This window comes from Loxodonta africana, chromosome 14 (assembly GCF_030014295.1).
Source record: "Loxodonta africana isolate mLoxAfr1 chromosome 14, mLoxAfr1.hap2, whole genome shotgun sequence".
NCBI lineage: Eukaryota > Metazoa > Chordata > Mammalia > Proboscidea > Elephantidae > Loxodonta > Loxodonta africana.
The window spans coordinates 87,917,557-87,933,558 of NC_087355.1; the positions used below are offsets into that span (position 1 = coordinate 87,917,557).

The window sequence follows — 16,002 nt, forward strand, 5'->3', positions numbered from 1 at the left end:
TGTCCAGAGTGCATGAGATGAAGTCTTGCCATCTTTGGTTTTAAGGAGCATTCTGGCTGTACTTCTTCCAAGATAGATTGGTTTGTTCTTCTGGCAGTCCATGGTATATTCACTATTCTTCACCAACACCACAATTTAAAGGCATCAATTCTTCTTCAGTCTTCTTTATTCATTGTCCAGCTTTCATGTGCATATGAAGTGACTGAAAATCCCACACCTCGGGTCAGGCACACCTTAGTCCTCAAAGTGACATCTTCGCTTTTTAACACTTTAAAGAGATCTTTTGCAGCAGATTTGCCCAACGCAATACATCGTTTGATTTCTTGACTGCTACTTCCACGGGCATTGACTGTGGATCTGAGTGTTTTATAGTGGTGCCATAAAAAGACCAGATTTATGTTTTCCGGGATCTCAGACTATATCTAAACATCTAGACAAGAAAGAGAAGACAGAGGGCAGACGGTTCCTTGCACAACTTTTAAAGAACAGCCCTGGACCCAGGCAGCTGCCAGGGGCTTGTCCCATCAGCATCCTAGGAAGGAGCCTATCCTTATTCTCCGCAGCCAGAGGCATGGCCTTCAGTCAGAACCTCCACGGCGTACACCTTTCTGGGAAAGTTTGTGCTGCTTCGTACATACGTGTATGTGCATGTATTCCTGAGCCCATGCACCCACACAAGGCAATCGTATCCAGCCACAAAAAAAAAAATGAAGTTATGATATATGTGACAAGGGAATATTGTTCAACCATAAAAAGAAACGACGTCCTCATACATGCTGTAACATGGGTGATTCATGAAAATGCTATGCTAATGGGAGAGAAGTCAAACATAAAAGGACAACTGCTGTATGAATCCGTTACATAAAATATCCAGAACACGCAGACCCACAGAGCCGGAAAGCATACAGCAGTTACCAGGGGCTTGGGGCCAGGGGATGCGGAAAGAATGCTTAATGGCGTGCCGTTTTCAGTTGGGGTGATGAGAAAGTTCTGGAACTAGATAGTGGTGACAGTTGCATGACATCCTGAATGAACTTAACGCCACTCAATCACATACTTAAAAATGGTTACAATGGTAAATTTTGTTATACATATTTATACCACACACACGAGTAAATGAGCCCCACAACACCCGCACGCACACACAAATCTCTCTCCTTTTGCACCCACTAGGTTCCTAGAACAATCTGGTCTTACAAGGGAACGCTTTCTGGCTCCTCTCAAAAGAAAACCATAAATGCCTCCCGACCCACTGGACCACCAGTGTGTCCAAGTGTCAGCCTAAACAAGTCCTGCTATAGGGGCTATAGGGCCTGACTGCACATTCCTATGTTATTAACAGTAATCACTTTAGATAGCAAAACACTGAAGACAGCCTAACTGTGCACTGGCACGGTGATGGGCCAAGTGGCACAGCCATACAAGGACATACGAGCAGCACGCAAAAAGACAGAGCCAGGTTTATATTCAGCTCCAAAGTATAACTCTGACTTAAAAAGTTGTAAAAGGATATACAAATACAGTACCATGCATGTCATTTCACAGAACTCTCAAGATAATATTTGGTTATGGAGATACATATATATATATCCATTGTATAAAACATTTACCTTTATAAAAGATATATACATTGGAGACCTGGTGGTATGATGCTTAAGAAAGAGCTGTGGCTGCTAACCAAAAGGTCATCAGTTCAAATCCACCAGCCAATTCTTGGAAACCCTTTGGGGCAGTTCTACTCTGTTCTATAGGGTTGCTATGAGTCAGAACTGACTCGATAGCAACCAACAACAACATATATATACATATACATGCTGTAAAGGTAGAAAAACAAGTGTGTGAAGAAGATACCAATTGCCTCTAATATAGTTATTATGGGATGGGGGGGAGGGAAGGAAGAGGAGAGTGGGGGAGGGTGAGGCATGCAGGGGAGGGGTGGGATTTAGTGTTTTTGTTTTTTATTTTACTTATTTTTTCCAAGATATTATTATGAAAAATTTAAACGTAAAGTTGGAAGAATTTTATCATGCACACCCTATCCACCACCCAGCTTCTATCATTAACTGTTACCATTTTCTATTTGCTTTGTCACCTATCTTTCCATTCTTTTCTCCCTCTACCATCCATGAATCCATCTTATTATTTACGCTGCCAATCCTTCCCCCAAATCCTTCAGTGTGCATATCATGAACAAGAGTCCAACATTTGTTTGGTTTTTCTTTATGTGCAATGAAATGCACAAATCCCGAGTGTACACTTGGAGTTTGAACAAACGCATACACCTGTGTGACCCAGCCCCTCGAGATATACAACACGACCATCTAGAAATGACTGCATGCTCTTTCCTGGTCAGACTCCCTCCCACCTTTCCAGAGGCCACCAACGTCCTGATGTTTTCCTCCACAGGTTAGTTCTGTCTGCTCTAGGATTCACTTAAATGGAATCATTCAGGATGTGCTCTTTTGGGTAAGGTTCCTTTACTGAGCAAAATGTTTCAGAGATTCGTCCAAGTTGTTGTGTGTATTAGTAATTCACTTTTTTTATTGCTGAGTACTATTCCATTTGTAAGAAGCCCCGGTGGTACAATGGTTAAGTGCTCGGTTGCCAACCAAAAGGTCAGCAGTCCAAACCCACCAGCCGCTCCATGGGAGAAAGATGGGCAGTCTGCTTCTATAAAGATGACAGCCTTAGAAACCCCACAGGGCAGTTCGCCTCTGCCCTACAGGGCCACTGTGAGGCAGATTCGACTCAACGGCACACAACAAAAACAACAACATTCCATTTGTAAGAAAACATCGCCATCTGTTTATGTATTCTCCCGTAGCAGACATGTGGACTGTTCCTATACACTGGCTAGGAACGTTCTCACACAGGTCTTTTTGTGAACATATGTTTTACTTTTTCTTAAATAAATAAATGGGGTTGGAATTGCTAGATGAAGGCTAGAAGGACATTTAGTGTTATAAGAAACTGTCAGACCCTTTTCTGAAGTGGATGGACTATTTTATGTTCCTACCAACAAAGTACGAGAATTCCAGTTGCTTCACATCCTTGCCAACATTTGGTGGTGTCAGTTTTTGTTTTTGTTTTTAATTTTAGCCATTCTGAGGAACATGCAGAAATCTATAGTAGAAACAGCAGGGGCTGGGGGGCAGACCTGGCACAAATATGGCAAAATGCTTAAGTTTGGGAAATGGTATAACAGTATCTATATTATTTTCTGTATGTGCAAAATGTTTTCAAATTAAAGACAAAAATATTAATAAGGTTCTTATGCCATCTATGCGTATGCCCTTAAAACCCAAGCACAGCTTCTGGGTCTGGGGAGGGGCCCACTGATGGGCTCTGCCATAGCAGAACTGGGTTTCCCTAACTCAGCAGGCTCCACCTGCCACAGGGACATGCCCAAGAGGCCCTGGCTTTGCTCTCAGCCAGTTCTGACTCCAGATAGCCTCTGTGGCCAGGGCATCTCCTGTGGCTGACCCTGTGCCAAGCTAGGGGTGGCCCCTCTCTGCCCTCCACAGACTGGATGTGAGTGATGCTGTACACTTGCCCAAAGGTCTCAGCTTGGCCTGTCTTTTGGTGGCATCGACTCATCAAAGGGACTTCCTATTGATATACAACCCCAACACCAACACCCAATTTTCTCAGACACAGCTTTCTCAGAACTTAGAAGGGGAAGGTCTGGTGCAGATGCTGCGATCTGCTCAAACCTGGTGCCTGAAAGCGCATGTTGCTGCCTCCTTGGACAGACATGCTTTTCGTTATCCTTGTACCTTTTTGTTACCCTTAGCTCTAATTTGAGACCACTTCAAATTCCTTCACTGAACTTGAATAGCTACCACATGGCTACAAAGGGAGACAACACATCCCCTGGCAGCCGGGGTGGCTGGCAGGAGGCGGAGAACTTACCGCTGGCACTCGCCTGCGTGCAGGATGAGCTCCTGGTTGCTCCTGGCGCTGACGGTCAGCTCATGCTCTGTGGAGTTGAAGACATCCAGGAGGAGGTGGCACTGCCGGGTGCTGCATTGAGAAGACAAAAGGAAACTCAGGACCTCTGACGCCAAAGATGAGGGAGTTCAGTGTCTTCCTCCTCCTGAGGATACTCTGCCACCCAAGGGCGTGCAGAGTATGGCCCCGTGCTAGACACACACCTTCCTGACACTACTTCTGACCAGAGCTGAGACCTCCAAAAACGTGTTTTGACTTCAGGTGTTCCTTGGTTCTGGGTCCTACAGACATGTGCTTACTTACAACCCAGCGTACTGTTGACAAACCAAGTGACCTCGGGAGTAACTCAAGTTCTCCAAGCATGAGCTTACCGTCAGGACTGGAATGCCTGACTCATTAAGTAAGATAATTCCTGTGAAAGCACTCAGCATACAGTGGTCACTCAATAAATGCTATGTCAGAGTCAGGATGTCTTCACAAATAGTTACTGAATTTCTACCAGGTACCAAGCAAGAAAACCCTCAGTGAGATGGATTGACACAGTAGCCACGACAATGGGCTCAAACATATCAAAGATCATGAAGATGGCACAGAATCTGGCAACGTTTTGTTCTGTTAAACATTATGTCACCATGAATTAGAGATGACTTGACAGCAACTAACAACAACCAAACAAGGTACTACCAAACCCACTGCTGATGAGTCAATTCCGACTTATAGCAACCCTATAGGACCAAGCAGAACTGCCCCCATAGGATTTCCAAGGCTGTAAATCTTTACAGAAGCAGATTGCCCATCTTTCTCCCAAGGTTGGTGGGTTCAAAACACAGACCTTTTGGCTAGCAGCCAAGTGCTTTAACCGCTGTGCCACCAGGGCTCCTAACAAGGTAGTAAAAAAAAATAGGCCCTGGTAAATAAAACACGTATCATGTGAGGATATCTCCTGTGTGCTTCTTACAACAGGGCGACATCTTGCTCATCCCTAGAACCACTGCAGACAATGCAGGCTCGCTCGGTCACCACTATCCGAAACCTCTATAGATGCTTTGTTTTCCTCTGCCACAGAAGGTGGGAACAATAATACCGAAATCCCCATCACCCCAAGCAGCAAGAGGTGGTCCACGTGGCAAAGCTCTAGTCAATCAGTTGTAGCTTCTGGAGACCTCCCATCCCAAATGCAAAGACAACACCTTTGTCAGAAGAAGGCTTTTGCCCTTCAGCCTCCCTGGGTCCCTTTTCTCCTCCCTGGAAATGAGCTGGCAGCCTCAAAGCTCAGGAACTATCCTGAGACAATGAAGGCAAAAGCCACAGTACTGGGTGGCAGAACAGGGGGCAAAGGGGCCTGGAAATCGACGACATCACGAGCAGTGGGAACAGTCCCACACAGCCCCACTCCCTCTGTGCTGACAGCCACATGCAGAAAAAAACGCATGCTTCATTTCTATTCAACATCATTTGTTAGATTTCTATTACAGTTGAATTTGCCCTAAAACTCACACAGCATCCCCGTGCCCAAGCGCCATAGCTGGCACGTGGCAGGTAATAGATGTTTGCGGGTGGGCGCGGGACTGCTGCACTCCTGACAGGGGCAGACAGCGGAGTGGCCACAGAGGCGGGGGCCGCCCTCCTCCGTGGAGGAGCAGGGTGAATGGTTTTTCACAGGAAAATAAAAAAAGACTCTGCAAAAAGGATCTGTACACGGGGTCATTTTTACCTTAGTGTGACTTCAGAACAAGACCCTGCAAAGGGCACTGGGATTTTCAGGTCTGTCTCCCAAAGTGGGATGCGAGGCTTTGCACGGTGTTGGAAGAAGGTCGTGTGACAGGGAAGGGGAAGGGGACCAAGGCCCGCGGCGTCAGCAGCCAGGGCAGCTGCACTTGTGTCACGTCACCCCATAAGGAGCGTCACCGGGCCATCTTCAGGTGGGCCCGGGAGTCGCAGGAGATGCAGGAAAATGCTCAGTCAGGAAGCTATCAAGTGGTGGGTGAGACTGAGAGCCAAGACTTAGAACTCACAATCCTGTAGATTCACAGCAGATGGAGACCCAACCTCGTTCTCTGCTCTTTCCAGAGAAGGGGATGAGGCCCAGAGGGGTAAAGTAATGTCTCCAAGCGTTCTCTCTCTCTCACACACACACACACACCCCATCATCATCATCATCAAAAGGCCACAGGGCCTCTGTGAAACGCAAGTTTCCAAGGTGTGCATGTATAACTACGCTCATGGGAGAAAGGGCAAGGAGCAGCTATGTCATGTCTATCACATGCTGCAGTGTAGACTCTGCACATGCACGTCTATCACATGCTGCCGTGTAGTCGCTGTACGCTCATGGCTATCACACGCTGCCGTGTAGTCGCTGTACGCTCATGGCTATCACAGGCTGCCGTGTAGTCGCTGTACACTCATGGCTATCACACGCTGCCGTGTAGTCGCTGTACGCTCATGGCTATCACAGGCTGCCGTGTAGTCGCTGTACACTCATGGCTATCACAGGCTGCCATGTAGTCGCTGTACGCTCATGTCTATCACATGCTGCCGTGAGGATGCTGTGCATGCATGTCTATCACACGCTGCTGTGTAGATGCTGTACACTCATCTCTATCACACGCTGTGGTATGGACCCTGTACACGCACGTCTATCACACGTTGCTGTGTAGACACCGTATATGCACGTCTTTCACATGCTGCCCTGTATATGCTGTACAGGCATGTCTTAAGAAACACAGGTCGGCAGTGGTTGGCTCTGGACTTTTTGGGTGGGGAGTCTTCACAGATGCTGATTTGGAAATTTTCACTTGCTGACAGCTGTGTACAAGGGGCCTCTTCCCTCAGCTCACAAAGAAATGAGTTCGCAAGAATGAAGATCTACTCCACCTTCCTCATAACTTCATGAAATCTTTAACCGCAGAAAAACCTTTCATCAGGAAAGAGAGCTTGTAAAACATTTATCAGAGGAGAAAAATTGAAGTAATTTTAAAGGGAGGGAATAAAAGATTCAAACAGGTCGTGCTCGCTGACAGAATGCAGACACAGGAAACCGAGCAGGAGTAGACGGCAGCCACACACAACACTACTTCTGTTCCCTTCTTTTTGACCTGCTGGGGGGCGTGGGGGCAGCTTGGTGCAGGGTTTCTGCTCCTTCTCATTGTGGAAACCATGGTAGGTTGGCGGGTCTTTGCTTCTATCTGCTGTCGTCAATCAATGCCCTTCCCCAAACTGCAGTAGCATCTTGTGTCCACCATACATCACCTCTGAGTATCTGCCCATTGGATGATTTTCTTTAAGGCTTGAAGGCCTCTGTTTGAGGATATAGTTTACTTCTAATTCTTTTTCTTTCTTTCTTTCTGACTCTCTCTCTCCCTCCCTCTCTCCCTCTTTTTTGGATTCATCTTTCTGAAGGGTGAGAAAGTCCAGGAAAGCTTGCTGGAAGAAAGAGATGACAGCAAGGCTTTGAAGGACAGAGGCATTTGCCTGGTTTGAGTGAGAGAAAGAGCAGAGGCCCAGCAGCCTGCAAGAGCACATTTATTTTGAGAATCTGGAGTAGTCACAGACGGAGAAAGTTGGGTGACTGGAACGAGGTTGCCAGGTGGAAGAGATGGACCTTCCAGGCAAAGAGAGCGGTGTGTGAGAAACCACCTTGATATAGTTAGTATGTGCTGCTTCCTTGGCCTGGAATCTAATTAATCCATTCAACCAATAAATATCTACTGAGTACCTACTGTGCGGCACGATGGTTAAGCACTCGGCTGAGAACCAAAAGGTCGGTGGTTTGAACTCACCAGCAGCTCCATGGGAGAAAAGACCTGGTGATCTGCTCCTATAAAGATTACAGCCTAGGAAACCCTATAGGGAAGTTCTATTCTGTCCTATAGGGTCTCTATGAGTCGGAATTGACTCAACAGCACCCAACAATGACACAACAACCTACTGTGTCCCAGGTACTGTTCTACACCCTGGGGATATGGAGGTGAACAGGAAAGATCGGATCTCTACTTTCCTGGAAATTGCATCCTCGTGAGGGGAAGAGGTTTGAAAGATGGGGAAGTTAAAATTTTTTAAATAATTTTATATACTCACATTATGGAATATAAGGAAATAACACAGTTCAAAACAAGTTCAAAAAATTGCTTAATACAGGATTAATACACACATACAAATCATTCACTTTCACACATACCAGATCAAAGCATTTAGAAAATTAAACTTCTAAGAAAATATATTGATAACAGCAATGCAAGCCACAATGCACCCAGGAATAAATCTAACAAAATGTATGTAAGACATTTACGGAGGACATTATGAAACTTTATGAAAAGACATTAAAGAAGACAAATAAATACAAAGATATATTATGTTCAAGGATGGGACGACTTAATATTTTAAAGACATCTCTTTCCGAATGTATATATAAATTCCATAAAAAATCCAAGAAGAGTTTTTTATTTATTTGTTTTTGGGTGAAGCTTGACAAGCTGACTTTAAAATTTATAAGAAAACGGCCAGGAATAGGGAAAACAATGAGAAAGGTCTCTGGAAGGGATCTGACGTATGATATCAAGAACTAACATACAGCTGAAATGAGGAAGACAGTGGTATGGTACTGGGGCAGTGATAGATAAACAGATGAACGGAAGAAAAGAACTGGAAACAGACCCATGAATATAAAGGAACTGTTCTATGACTAAGGTGGTGGCGTTAATTGATGAGGAAAAGATTTAACAAGAAGTGCAGGGACAACCGGTTATGTTTACAGACACAAAATTATATCTCTGCCTCACACCACGAACAAAAATAAATTCCAAATCAGACTGAAGAACTATCTAAATGTAAAAAATCAATATTTTAAAATCTTTAGAAGAAAATATATGTGAACAGCTTATGGCTCTGGAGAAGATTTCTCAAATAAGTTATAGACCAAAACCAAACCCACTGCCATCGAGTCAATTCCGACTCATAGCGACCTTATAGTACAGAGTAGGGCTCCCCCATAGAGTTTCCAAGGAGCAGTTTGTAGATTCAAACTGCCGACCTTTTGGTTAGCAACCGTAGCTTGCCATAGCTCTTAACCACTGAGCTACCAGGGCTCCAAATAAGTTACAAGACTTACAAAATATCAAGGAAATATAAATGTATGGCTGTATTATAATTAAGAGCTTTCACACAATGAAAAACATTAAAAACAAAAGCAAAGATAAGTCGTATTCTGAAAACGTAGATGCAACACATAAAACTGACAAAGGACTGGAGTTCAGTATTTATAAAGAGCTCCTATAAATCAGTCAGAAAAAGAGATTACTCAATAGAAAATAAAGCAGAGGACTTCAGGTAAAGGAAACCCAATGGCCAAAAAACATGAACAGAAGCTCAATCCAACCATGAATCAAGAAAATAGGCATAAAACTCTAAGATACTATTCCACACTCAACATATTGGAAATATTTGTAAAGTTTTCCAGTAAGAGTTGGCCAAGATATTAATCAACAAGATATCTTGCTGGGAATTCTCATTCACTGCTGTATATATTGGTACAACTCCTGAGAGCAAAATGGGAATATTTAGTCCAGTTGTAGATGAGTATCTGTTGACCTAACAACTTCACATTTACACATGCATCCTCTCAGAGTAGGGCACAAGGGCACATTAAAAAATATTCATTATGGTATTGTTTATAAAAGCAAAAAAAATCCCATGTAACTAAGTGTACATCAACTGGAGAGCAGATACATAAATCTAGTAGTCATACAGTAGAAATCTACAAAGAGGTGAAAATGAATTAAATAGAACTGTGTATTTCACCACAGATAAATTTCAGATCATAAATTTGGATGAATTAAAAAAAAACTGGTAGAAGATAAAATACAGTATCCATTTATATCAAATTTTAAAATATTAAAAAATACTGTATACTATTTATAAATATCAAATCTAGGGGAGGGAGGAAGAAAAATGTGTTAGGTGCACATAAAGGTTTAACAGTATCATTATTTCTTTAAATTAAAAAAAGTACAAGAAAATATAGCATGCCAAAATGTTAAAATTTAACAAATTTGGATAGATTGGTATCCCTTTGATCTTTCTCTGTAAGTTTGTATCCTTGAAATGTCTTATGAAACATATTTTTAAGTCACTTAGAATATAGCCTTAGCCTGGGGAAAGAGCTCACATGGAGGTGGTTTGGGGGGAGGTGATACCAAGAGGAGAGGGGGCCTGAGAAGAGGAAGGCAGGGAAGAAGAGAAAGCAACACCAGAGAACACATTGAGCTGGTCACTTCTGTGGGCAACTGGGACTGAACTGCACTGGGGCCCTGTGAGGAGCTGTGGAGAATATATGCTAACTTGTCCACCTGGGGGAGAGAAGAAAGAAAACGAAAAACCCACTGCCTTTGAGTTGATCCCAACTCATAGCAACCCTATAGGACAGAGTAGAGCTGCCCCATAGAGTTTCCAAGGAGCGCCTGGCAGGTTTGAACTGCCAACCTCTTGGTTAGCAGCCGCAGCACTTAACCACTACGCCACCAGGGTTTCCTGGGGGAGAGATGAGAGGGCTATTCCTACACCAGCTCCTGCCCCCACTGGTCATGCATCTCACCAAAGGGTGTTAATTCTCTCACACCTCCAAGCATGCATGGGTGCAGAGCAGACACCCATGGATGGTATCCAATCCTGCAGCCTCAGAGAAGCCATTGAGAACATGCCACAAAGCAAGAGATGCTCAGCACAGTGGAGGTGAGGTGCTCTCCGCAAAGAATGAAATGGCAACTTGAGTAAAGATAAATAACTGAACTAAAAAATTCACTGGGTGGAATCAACAGCAGAATAGCAATGACAGAGAGAAGAGTCAGGAAACTCGAAGATAGGTAAAATTCTCCAATGCAAACAACAGGGAGAAAAAAAGATTGGAAAAAAAGAGAGTCCTCCACAATAGCAAAAGAAGCTTCAGGAAGAAAAGAAAAAGCATGAGGCTTCTGAGGAGATAATGGCCAACAACTTCCCAAAATGGGCAAAAGACATAAATCTATAGATTCACAAAACTCAGGAACCCCAAACAGTATTCAAATAAATCTTTGCCCAAAAGCATCCTAATCAAACTGCAGAAAGCTAAAGAAAAGAAAAATTCCAGAAAGCAGCCGGAGCAAACAATGAATTTGATACATGGGGAACAGTCATTCAAAGTCTGAAGACTTCGCGCTGAAGCCATGGGGGGAAGAGAAAAGTGCTGGAAGAAAAAAACCGTCAACCCAGAAGCCTACATACCCAGTCAACCCAGCCTTCAGGAATGGAGGTGGAAGGGAGACGTTCTCAGGTGAAGGAAAACTAAGAAAGCTAGCTGTCAGCAGAACTGCTCTTAAAAAATGCTAAAGAAAGTTCTTCAGATGAAAGGGAAACAATGGTACAAGGAAATACAGAACATCCGGAATGAAGAAAGAACAGGAAAGATAAATACATGATTAAATATAATTTTCCTCTTAGAAGATATAAACCAAAAAAGATATAAGTGATGATTAAAACACGTACACGATTAAACAAAAACTATAACATTATCTGATGGGATTTCCAAAGTATGTAGATGTCATACAGGCTGCAACTACAACACAAAGTGAAGAGACACAATATTAATTCTAGGTACTCTGTGAAAAGGGCAATACAATTAATAAACCTCTAGCCAAACTGAAAAGGGAAAGACACAAATGATCAATATCAAGAATGAAAGAGAATAACACTTCAGCTGCCCCAAATGCTAGAAGGATAACAAGGAAGTACTACGAATACGTCTACTCTCATTAACTGACAACTCAGATGAAATGGGCCAAATTCTTGAAAGTCACAACTACCAAAATGCACCCAAGGGGGGGCAAAAAAAGGTAACACGTGTAGTCGTATTTCTATTAAATAAATTAAATTTATAGTTTAAAACCTACTGAAAAAGAAAACTCCAGGCCCAGATGGTTTCCTGATTGATTCTACCAAGCATTTCAAAAAGAAATAATTTTACACAATCTCTTCCAGGAAACAGGAGAGAGGAGGGAACACCGGCCAAACACAGTAGGAGGCGAGCACTATCTAATATCCAAACTAGATGCCAGAAGGGAGACAGCCAGAGGCAAACACCCCTCACGAATACAGAAGCAATAAGCCTCCACAAATTTTTTGATACAGAAAAAGCATTTGACAAAATTCAAATTCCACTGATGATGACAATAACAATAAACACGTGATAGTGTAGCCTGATAAAGGGGTCAAAACCTATAGGTAACATCATAGTTGACAATAGCAACCCTACTCAGGAAACCCTGGTGGCGTAGTGGTTAAGAGCTACCGTTGTTAACCAAAAGGTCAGAAGTTCAAATCCACCAGGCGCTCCTTGGAAACCCTATGGGGCAGTTCTACTCTGTCCTATAGGGTTGCTATAAGTCGGAATCAATTCGACAGCAACCTCACTCAGTCTCAGCCCTCATAGTCGACACTGTACTGGAAGTCCTAGCCAGCGAAATAAGGAAGAAACGAAAGGCGTAGAGATTGGAAAGGAACAGATAAAAATGTCTCTATTCACAGATGACATGATTGTCTACATACAGAATCTCAAAAAATGTATCCAAAAAGCTCCTGTATTAATTAGCGAGCTGTGAGTTTAGCAAGGTTGCAGGAAATGAGGCCAACACACAAAAATCAATAATTATTTCTACATATCAGCAATGAACAGTGAGAAAATAAAATGAAAAAATAATACCACATACTTTAAAAAAGAAGAGGAAAGAGAGAAAGATTTAGGTATAAATCTAACAAAACATGTCCAGGATCTGAAAACCACATAATGTTGATGAAAAAAATCAAACACATAAATAAATGGAGGGACACACTGTGTTCATGGATTGGAAGGCTCAATACAGTTATCAATTCTTCCCAAATGGATCTATAGATGTAACACAATTCCAATCAAATTCCTAGCGGGACATCTTACAGATACAGACAACTTGATTTGGAAATTTATATGGAAACACAAAGGACCTAGAACAGATAAAACATTTAAAGATAAAAGGGAAAAGCTGGAGGACTCACATGCCTCCACTTTAAGAATTCCTATAAAGGTACATTAATCAAGGCAGTGTAATATTGGTGAAGGAATAAACACGTAGCTCTTTGGAACGGAAAAAAGAGCTTGGCTGTTTGATTTTTGACAAAGTCTAAATCGGGGTCGTGGCCCTGTTGACTCCTTTCTTGTCAACAACCCAAGGGTCTGTCATTTCCCTGGCATTCCTTGGCTTGTGGGCAACTCTCATGTGGCCTCAGTCTTCCCCCATGTGTGCCTCTCTGGGTCTGTTCTGCTCTTTGTATAACTCAGAAGTGATTAGGTTGAGGATCCACCCTTTGCTGGTATGGCCTCATTAACATAACAAAAGACAAATCATATTTCCGAACAGGATCCCATCCACAGGTACAAGGGCCAGGGATTCAACATATATTTGGGGGGGGAACACAATTCAATCCATAACATTGTATGTTAATTTTTTTAATCATTTCAATTAAAGCGCAAATAGTGTGATGAGCTTGACAAGCTATAGTGCATAAAATTTATTCCGAATACCAGTTTTGTGGCTTAAACATTGCAACATCTTAAGCGAATCATTTGATTCCTCTGAGCCTCAGTTTCCTCATTTCTGTAATGTGGATAAGAATGCCTACGCCATGGAATTATTACCTCATCGCCGTCAAGTCGATTCCAACTCATAGTGCCCCTGCAGGACAGAGCAGAACTGCGCTACAGCGTTTTCCAGGCTGTGATCTGTAGAGAAGCAGACTGCCACATCTTTCTCCATGGAACACCTGGTGGGTTTGACCCTCTGACCCTCTGGTTAGAAGCCAAGTGCTTAACAACTGCACCACCAGGGCTCCTTTAATGGAATTATTAGGGGGTCCCAATGAAAAGAAGGGGAAGTGCGTTCTAAAACTAAAAGTAGTATATTACATAAAGACACGGTATAGTGATTATTATTTGGTTGCTTGCTGTCAGCAGAGCAGCAAAAAGGATATCATACAACCCTGCCAACAAACCAATCCCAGCTTATTATTCAGTACTGACTCAGCTAAAAGTGACTACGAGAAATCCACAGGCCAAGGTCTGAGTGCGTATAAAAACCACGGGGCCGCGACAAGAAATCACGTGGGGTTCTTTCTCCCCGAGTCTTGTCAATGTCTCTGAGGCCTTCCTGTGTCCAAACGTCAACATCCAGTCATTCTCAGAGGTGTGGTCACTTGAGCAAACACAAAGCAAAAGCAAGAAGTGATGGCCGTGTAAATCTTTGGCCGAATTCATGTGGTCATTTAGAATTCCATAAGTCTGCGTCATTCTTTTTTTTTTTTTTTTTTTTTTTATTTACTAACTTTTATTAAGCTTCAAGTGAACATTTACAAATCCAATCAGTCTGTCACATAGAAGTTTACATACATCTTACTCCCTTCTCCCACTTGCTCTCCCCCTCTTGAGTCAGCCCTTTCAGTCTCTCCTTTCTTGACAATTTTGCCGGCTTCCCTCTCTCTCTATCCTCCCATCCCCCCTCCAGACAGGAGATGCCAACACAATCTCAAGTGTCCACCTGATATAATTAGCTCACTCTGCATCAGCATCTCTCTCCCACCCGCTGACCAGTCCCTTTCATGTCTGATGAGTTGTCTTCGGGGACGGTTCCAGTCCTGTGCCAACAGAAGGTCTGGGGACCATGGCCGCCGGGATTCCTCTAGTCACAGTCAGACCATTAAGTTTGGTCTTTTTATGAAAATTTGGGGTCTGAGTCCCATTGATCTCCTGCTCCCTCAGGGGTTCTCTGTTGTGCTCCCTGTCAGGGCAGTCATCGATTGTGGCCGGGCACCAACCAGTTCTTCTGGTCTCAGGATGATGTAGGTCTCTGGTTCATGTGGCCCTTTCTGTCTCTTGGGCTCTTAGTTGTCGTGTGACCTTGGTGTTCTTCATTTTCCTTTGCTCCAGGCGGGTTGAGATCAATTGATGCATCTTAGTTGGCCGCTTGTTAGCATTTAAGACCCCAGACGCCACGTTTCAAAGTGGGAGGCAGAATGTTTTCATACTAGAATTATTTTGCCAATTGACTTAGAAGTCCCCGCAAACCATGATCCCTAGACCCCCGCCCCTGCTCCGCTGACCTTTGAAGCATTCATTTTATCCCGGAAACTTCTTTGCTTCTGGTCCAGTCCAATTGAGCTGACCTTCCATGTGTTGAGTGTTGTCTTTCTCTTCACCCAAAGCAGTTCTTATCTACTGATTAATCAATAAAAAACCCTCTCCCTCCCTCCCTCCCTCCCCACTTCGTAACCACAAAAGTATGCGTTCTTCTCAGTTTTTACTATTTCTCAAGATCTTATAATAGTGGTCTTATACAATATTTGTCCTTTTGCCTCTAATTTCGCTCAGCATAATGCCTTCCAGGTTCCTCCATGTTACGAAATGTTTCACAGATTTGTCACTGTTCTTTATCGATGCGTAGTATTCCATTGTGTGAATATACCATAATTTATTTAACCATTCATCCATTGATGGACACCTTGGTTGCTTCCAGCTTTTTGCTATTGTAAACAGAGCTGCAATAAACATGGGTGTGCATATATCTGTTCATGTAAAGGCTCTTATTTCTCTAGGGTCTATTCCAAGGAGTGGGATTTCTGGGTTGTATGGTAGTTCTACTTCTAACAGTTTAAGATAACGCCAGATAGATTTCCAAAGTGGTTGTACCATTTTACATTCCCACCAGCAGTGTATGAGAGTTCCAATCTCTCCGCAGCCTTTCCAACATTTATTATTTTGTGTTTTTTGGATTAATGCCAGCCTTGCTGGTGTGAGATGGAATCTCATCGTAGTTTTAATTTGCATTTCTCTAATGGCTAATGATCGAGAACATTTTCTCATGGATCTGTTGGCTGCCTGAATATCTTCTTTAGTGAAATGTGTGTTCATATCCTTTGCCCACTTCTTGATTGGGTTGTTTGTCTTTTTGTGGTTGAGTTTTGACAGAATCATGTAGATTTTAGAGATCAGGCGCTGGT

General features: G+C 43.1%; 1 protein-coding gene across 5 annotated transcripts in view; it reads right to left on the minus strand.

Annotated features, from left to right (window-relative positions):
• TRAPPC9 (trafficking protein particle complex subunit 9) overlaps positions 1-16,002 on the minus strand; it is a 635,977-nt gene that overhangs the window by 193,718 nt on the left and 426,257 nt on the right. For all 5 annotated transcript variants that reach the window (XM_064268117.1, XM_064268114.1, XM_064268113.1 and 2 more), the window contains one exon: positions 3,913-4,023. In XM_064268117.1, coding sequence (XP_064124187.1) covers positions 3,913-4,023 — 111 coding nt within the window. The remainder of the gene's footprint in view (positions 1-3,912; positions 4,024-16,002) is intronic.